The sequence below is a fragment of the Cucurbita moschata genome, unplaced genomic scaffold (genome assembly GCF_002738365.1).
Source record: "Cucurbita moschata cultivar Rifu unplaced genomic scaffold, Cmos_1.0 Cmo_Scf00021, whole genome shotgun sequence".
Lineage (NCBI taxonomy): Eukaryota > Viridiplantae > Streptophyta > Magnoliopsida > Cucurbitales > Cucurbitaceae > Cucurbita > Cucurbita moschata.
Window position 1 is genome coordinate 2354374 of NW_019268537.1, and position 7713 is coordinate 2362086.

Below are 7713 nucleotides of genomic sequence, written 5' to 3' on the forward strand. Positions count from 1 at the left end.
AGAGCATGGGTTACAAAAAGCAAACCCAAAATCATTAAACCCCTATTCAACAACATTATTGTTCAGGTATATATAGAAACAAAACAACTCAGTTTTTGTGTTAATTAGCCATATTGTCGTATCCAATCAAAAGGGGTTACTGAGATTTGCCTGTGTTTTGTGTTTGATTAATTACAACAAAGAAGGTGTTTCATTTGTGCTCTTTGAGTTTGAAAGAGTGAAGAGCACAGGTGGTGTTGTTGCATGGTTATCTGTGGAAATTCTGTTTTACCTTATATGTATAATCAGCTTGCTCTCACTTTTTCAATCATGCCCTTTTGAAGATGTTCAAACTTCAGCACTTTTCTTTTTCAACTCAAAAAGTATACATTATGAATTCGGTGGAAATGGAGACGTTTCTTCGATATGACCCTTGATCAAAGTGCACGAAACAAATAATTGAAGTAGAAAAAACAACTTGAGGGAAGAGTTTCTTTGAACGGATGAGTATTTATAGAACAGAAATTACTGATAAATTTTCTAAATTTGTACTTGTGATGTCTCGATCCCACATCGATCGGAGAAAGGAACGAGCGCCAGCGAGGACGCTGGCCTCAAAGGGGGGTGGATTGTGATGTCCCACATTGGTTGGGGAAGAGAACAAAACAACCAGGGTGTGGAAACCTTCCCCTAACAAACGCGTTTTAAAGCATTGAGGGGAAGCCCAAAAGGAAAAGTTCAAAGAAGACAATATCTACTAGCAGTGGGCCTCGGTCGTTACAGGTTGTGTATGACAAAAGTGAGTTAAGCCTATTCGCACTTTAATGGCAGTGGACTTGTGCGACACTCACTTCTGCGCAACAAATGAGTTAAGCCTATTCGTTCTTGCATCACTTATGGCCAAGCGATGTATACTCGAGCTTCTGAAAGTTTTAGAAAATAGGGGCAGAGAGTTTTGAAAGCAAAATTTGAGAGATTGGAAATGGTGTTATATGGGAATGTAAGCAAGAATGCAACAACAACTAGTCATATCTCTATAGTTCATTTCAGGACATTTTAGCCCTTGCAGGTGTAGACACGATTTTGGTGAACGGTCATACACCCTCATACTGACCCAATATTGAATGGTAAAGACCTATCTAAGATAAAAGCATATAAAAAGGGTTTGGAACAGACATGCAACTACGAACAACGTGTGACAATACATAGATAACATCATTGATTACCCTAATAATTAAGAACGATATTCTCGTGGATATAGGATGATGCAGGTGAATTGAATTTGAAGTGGGCAGTTCATCAAATCCAAGATTTTACTCGAAATCTTTCATGTGAAACCCAAGATAAATATATTTATAGAGGAGGGTGGTGCACAAATGGGATTGAAGAAATGTTGTGAGCACATGAAGTAACAGCGAAGTTAATGATTCAGGGTTGTGTTGTTGTGTTGTGGTGTGTGTGTGTGTGTTTTTGGTTAAAAATTGATATGAAAGACAGATTCAAAGGGTTGATGATAGCTAGGGTTCGCCTCCACTAGCCATCCTCCAGAAGGCATGAGAGAATTATAGGGCCACTTTGGTAGGTTTTATGATGATATCAATCCCACCCTGTCATGACGTTGCTTCCTTTCAACCAATCTATACTTATATCCCTTTTGCCTTTGCAGAAGTATAATTACACACAACCTACCAAATGCCCTTTCCGATATCATCACTGCTTCCTTTGAATTTTGCCCATGTATTCTCCCAAATTTAAGCATAAACATTCTTGACTTTACTTTTGATTTTTCCAAAGAACTCGTACTAAAGGTTTGACCTAATTAAGTGACTGGTTTCAAAGAAAAATGTTTGATATGTTTATAGATAAAATGAATTCAATCGGCCCTTTTATGTTTCATGCTCTTTGATGTGAATGAACTCTTCATCATACATCGGAAGTATCGAAAGTCGTTTTGATTTTATTAAGAATTAAAAGAAAACAATAAATATAAGAACAAAAACTCTACTTTTGTAGAGACGGTAGCTTACAAAACTCCTTAAAATATTCCTACAACGTAAAAGTTCTCTTACGTTCCACTATAGGAGCCTTTTGAAAGAAAATTCTCATGAAATTTACAAGAATATTTGTCAAATAATATATTGGAATATCTAGTATATTAGGATATAATAATTTATTCAAATTATATTTTAATGTTAGGAGATATTCAATATATATTTAGCTGATTTGAATCTCACTCACATATCTCCATATAAATGATTTTAAGTGGGTCGTATTAATAGTGTTAGCAGAATAAGACACTCAATCTTATCCATATACTATAAACCTTTCAAGTTAAAATAATGTATTTATAGGTGATTACTTGACCTATAATTTTTCTAGTTCTAAGTATGTTATGATTAGATCTTGATCGACCTAAACTTAGCGTCGAGGTCCACTTTTAACTTAGTATAATCATGTTATACAAATTTATCATTACCTAACCCTAATATTTTATTAGGTGCAGTGTAAAATGTTAACTTATAAATGATTAAATTACCAAATAATTTGAAAAAGCACCGAGAAATTATCCACTAAAACATACACTTTGGTCATAGCCAAAAAAAAGGTCAAGGTCAAAGTGAAAAAATGAAATGGGCAGACGACTTGTCGTAACATCTGTAACAAAATTGCAGACGACGTGTCAGCCCGAGCCTTCAGATGACGTCATGGTTGCTTCAAGTAAGGAAGTATGAGTAGGAATCAACCCCGTTTCCTTTCCGAGCCAATGTCCACACGACATGTCGCTCCTCATCAAACAACAAAATATAATGACACGTCGAACCAACTCCATCAAATCCTCGGTGGATTAACTACGTGTCGTCCTCTACCTGTGACGTGTCCCTCTAGTTTGTAGAACAACCGACATGTGTATCTCTATAAATTATCCAGCAATAGACATAATTTAATTTTTCACAGTTTTCCACCATCCCAAGTTTTGGGCCGCCATGAAGCCCATTTAAGTTTTGGGCCGCCATGAAGCCCATTTAAGTTTTGGGCCGCCATGACTTTATTTAAAAAAGTTGAAGCATTTCCTTGGAATTGACATTATTTCTTAAATTTTTTTAAATTTTATTTTAATTTACGTTTGAATATTTCATTTGTATTGTTTGAAGACGAAGTTCATGATATCATTTTAAATTAATGATTCTGCATAAATAAGTTACGGATATAGTAAGTTCAGGTTAGTAGAAAATTAGGGTCGTCACAATCTAATTTAACGAGGATCGTTTTATTTTCCAACGTATTAGGTCGAGATTCAAATTTTTAATATTTTCGTCAATGATATATGTATCAAAATAATCATTTCAAACGAGGGAACAAATTGACAATTTCATTATATCACTGATAAACCGATGAAATATAACAAAATATCAACAAAGAATATTCAACATTATCAACACTTTTATCGATATATTTCGATTCAAAATTTCATAAAATTGAGACTTTAACGATAAGATTTCACGTAGATCGGAGAGGAAAACAAGTAAAAATCGGTTAGTAACGTATATATATTTTAAAACGATCTTGTCTTATTTGGGAGGTTGGATGATCTTCATGGTTTAAAATTGAAAGTGGAGCAGTCAAAGAATCTTGACGCGACATTCAGTCTCCTGCTCAGAAAAATAATATACTCTTTCACGTTTTAGATGGAGAGGTTAAAGTGGACTCAAATGTACCTAATTTTGGCAGTCTTCCATTCGTCATTTGAATTCCCCTTTTCACCCCTCTCTCGCTCTATTAGTTGTCTTTATTGTGCAACACTCGTTCTAACTCAACGAACAAGTTAATTATGAGAGATTCGGACTTTACGGACAACATCGGTATATACTTGAGCCTCAAATCACATTTAAGAGAAATGTTTTAAAAAACGTGAACGAGTAAATACGTTGAAAACAATTTGAAAGAGAGCAATTTTATAAGCTAAAAGTGGTCATGTAACTAAGGTAGAAAGAAATGACAACTAATCATATCTACTATACTACATTATACTACATTTTCGAGCATTCCAGTCTGGTGGGTGTAAACATGATTTTGGTGAACGGTCATATACCCTTGTATTGATACAACATGAAGCAGTAAAAACCTAACTAAGATGAAAGCAGGTAAAACGGGTTTGGAATGAGGACAACACGTTTTGGACAAGCATGACCAGGACATCCGACATGCGGCCATAGACAACACGTCTTGAACAAGCATAACCGTGACACTTAGTTGGAAGTACCATGTGAGGAAGAACAAAAAAAAATGCTAAAAAAACTAGGGTTTGTCTATCGAGATAGTCAAAGAGTAACGTTGTCACGTTATTGGAGCATGTCAGAGCTATCAAGTATCGATTTCGAATTTCAAATTTATATCGACTCGAATGTTTTATTTTAGAAGCTCGAGTTTTGTTTGTGTGTGTGTGTGCAGTGAGTCCTCCCAGTGTCACAGCCTTTTTCTCAAATCAATTGGATAAGTTGCTTTCAGTTCTATCCTGAAGCACGTGAGATGTCTCCATTTCTTCTGCCTTTTGGTATCAAATATCTATCCCATTTAATATCATTCTCTCCTTACCCATTATCAACATTTCAATACCCACTTTATAAACATCACAATCCACATTTCTTATGCCAATTTACTATACATTCTTCGTCAACCTGTTCATCATGTTCTTCATCATTTTGGGTATATTCTAATTTGAATATCCAGATTTAGAACATGCTAGCTTCTTCAATTGACAATTCCATCCAAATCCATGATGAAAGATTCCAACAAACCATAGATTGCTACAATTTCAACCCTTTTCTTGATGATCATGACTTCATTTTTGGTCACATTTTGTACCCTGAAATTGGGCTTGGAAGTGCCAACAACACTAGTAATGATACCACAACCGCCCACAAAGCTTCATCCCAAGACAACCCCATTTCTAGGAAGAGATCAAGTGGGGCGAAGGACAGACATAGCAAGATCTGCACCTCAAAAGGGCCAAGAGATAGAAGAATGAGGCTTTCACTTGAAATTGCTAGACGTTTCTTTGATCTTCAAGACATGCTTGGGTTTGATAAAGCAAGCAAGACAGTGGAATGGCTGTTTACCAAATCAAGAAGTGCAATTAAGGAGCTCAGGGAGAAATTCTTATTAGAAGCAAATTCTTCTGAGTCTACTCTCGTAACAAATGTTTCGTTGTATCATGATCATGATCATGATCAGGAAGTACCTAGAGGGAAAAAGAGACGGAAATTAAGGATCGTTGATAAAGAATCGAGATTCAAAGCACGAGCTAGAGCGAGAGCGAGAACGAAGGCGAAGTTGATTCGAGCTCGTTTCGAGATATCAAAATCAAATTTTGAAGGAAACCCAGTTGGGGTTTGTAAGATGGAGGATGTTATTGAAGAAAGTAGCACCAAAAGCAAGAGTGTTGCTAATTTCCCTCAAAATTTGGGGTCCAAAGCCAAAAACTCAGCTTCTTTGATAAGTAATCATTGTTATGATAAAAGGGTTTCAAAGGAATCATGCTCTGAGATTCATCTTCTTCCTTGTTCTTCCATGGATATGGGCACCCTGTCCTTGGACACCATGAGAGCATCGCCTGCAGGTACTTTCCAAAATTAGGGTTTTGTTACGAACCCAACTCAAACATTTTTTATAAGAGTGTAGAAACCCGGGAAAAACCCTGAAAGAGAAAACCTAAGGAGGACAATATCTGTTAACGGGGCTCGGGCTTGGGGCTTAGGTTACAAGTTAAATGGTTTAGAATTCAAAATAACCCCATTCTTTCTAATTTTTGTCAAGATAAACCCTAATTGAGCATTATAAGATCAAGTTTACCATAGAATTTATATGTACTTTTGTTGAATATAAGTTATGGTCTTAATTAGTTTATTTTTAAGCAAAGATCCTTAAATTCCTCGAATGGAATTATAATTTGCAGGTTTGAAATTGTCGGAGCTGGATGAAGTTGATGGTGTACTGATCTTCTATGGAGAATGAAGCAAGAATTGAAATCAAGCGAAGGAGAAGAGCTTGAAGATTTGAAATTTCAGACACAATTTAAGGTATTGTTTAGTGTTGGAAATTAAATGTTTTTTCTTTTTTTTTCCTAAGTCTGTTCATATTCATCAATCAGCTGTGTCTACTCAAGCCATTTTATTTTGTTTCTCTGTACTACTTGAATTAATAATCCATCGGTTACCTACCTTGTAATTTGAACCTAATATATTACTGTCATTTTCTTGTTTACTTTTAAGTTATTTTTGTCGTTTCGGTACCGTATGACTGTCTTTCTCTCTTAAAGTGAAATAGAGAGAAATTTCAATTGCTTAGACTCGTTTGATAATAATTTAATAGTTAAAGTTAGAGTTTTTACCATGCCTTCGGGATAATAGTTAGTGTCCTATCTACTTAAGATGACATTATTTAAGACATCTGTAGTGTTCTGTGAAGAATTTAAATGGCTAACAAATCAAATTGAAGGCCTAATATAGTTTCTAAATTGTTTTTTTGGAAGTGATAATTTGGCACATATGATGAGCTAGCCAAACTTGTAGCCCACGGTAGGAAGAATTTGTTTGAGAGATGAGAGCTTGGTTTGGGTTAGATTTTTGGTCGGTTTGCGGTTGATATTCTTTTGGTTGGGTTAACTTAAAAAAATAAGATTACAATCCAACTCATCCCTACCCTACTTTTAAGACATTTTTAACTGAGGTTAAGAATGTAGGATGTATTGTGACTTGAAAATGTTTGATACTTGAACTTTACGAGATTTTAGTTATTAACGTAACATGTATGGTCGAACCAAATTTAAAAACAGAGAGTTGGGTTATATTGAGTTGTGAACTCTGCTCTGATTGTTCGGGGCATGAACCCAACCAACTTGAAATTTCAGTTCGGTCTAAAAGATTTCTCGAACCCTAAACTCTTTTTTTTTGTGAGGGAGGATTCGATAAGAAGAAACAAAGGAATTATGGATAGAGAAGAAAAAAGCAAGATATGAAAGCAGAAGTACCTTTGTGTAGGTGGGCATTGATATGAAAACAGCAATAAGTTCAGGAGGAGCCCTCCATTGTTTGTGGGTTATGGGCTTATTCAGTATTTGAAGAAAAGGGAACATCAATAAACGACGCTTAATTAGGAAAGGGGAAGTGAGTGGTGAGAGGGTAAAGTGAAAGGGATGGACTGATGATATATATACTACAGATTAGAGTGTACGTGGAGAGGAGAAACAGATATGCAAAAGTGACTGATAGGAGGCCTAAAGAAGTCGAGCATAAGGGCATGCCATTTCTAGTTGATGTGACATATTTCTTTTTTGCACACTCCTTTTGATTGCAACATGTTGCTGCGTCTAACCGTTCAAGTCTACTGGTAGAAAATATTGTTTGCTTTCACTCGTTATGTATCGTCGTCCGTCTCACGATTTTAAAAACGCGTCTATTAGTGAGAGGTTTCCATACACTTATAAGGAATGTTTCGTTCCCCTCTCCAACTACCATTGTTTCCATACATTTGTAAGGAATGTTGCGTTCCCCTCTCCAACTACCAATGTAGGGTTAAAGAATGTTTCGTTCCCCCTTTCAACTACCAATGTAGGGTTTCACGGTATACAGCTCAAGTTCACTGCTAACAGATACTGTCCACTCTGGCCTATTATACGTTTGCTAGAGGGGGAGGGAGAGAGAGAGAGAGTGGGGGGGGGGGGGGGGGGGGGGAAAA

General features: G+C 36.1%; 1 protein-coding gene across 1 annotated transcript; it reads left to right on the plus strand.

The window, feature by feature from the left end:
- The first annotated feature begins 4662 nt into the window (after positions 1-4662).
- LOC111458752 (transcription factor CYCLOIDEA-like) lies at positions 4663-6193 on the plus strand. Its single transcript, XM_023101550.1, has 2 exons — positions 4663-5596; positions 5933-6193. Exons 1-2 carry the CDS (start codon positions 4717-4719, stop codon positions 5989-5991), a joined length of 939 nt encoding a protein of 312 aa, XP_022957318.1. The 5' UTR covers positions 4663-4716; the 3' UTR covers positions 5992-6193.
- The last annotated feature ends 1520 nt before the right edge of the window (positions 6194-7713 follow it).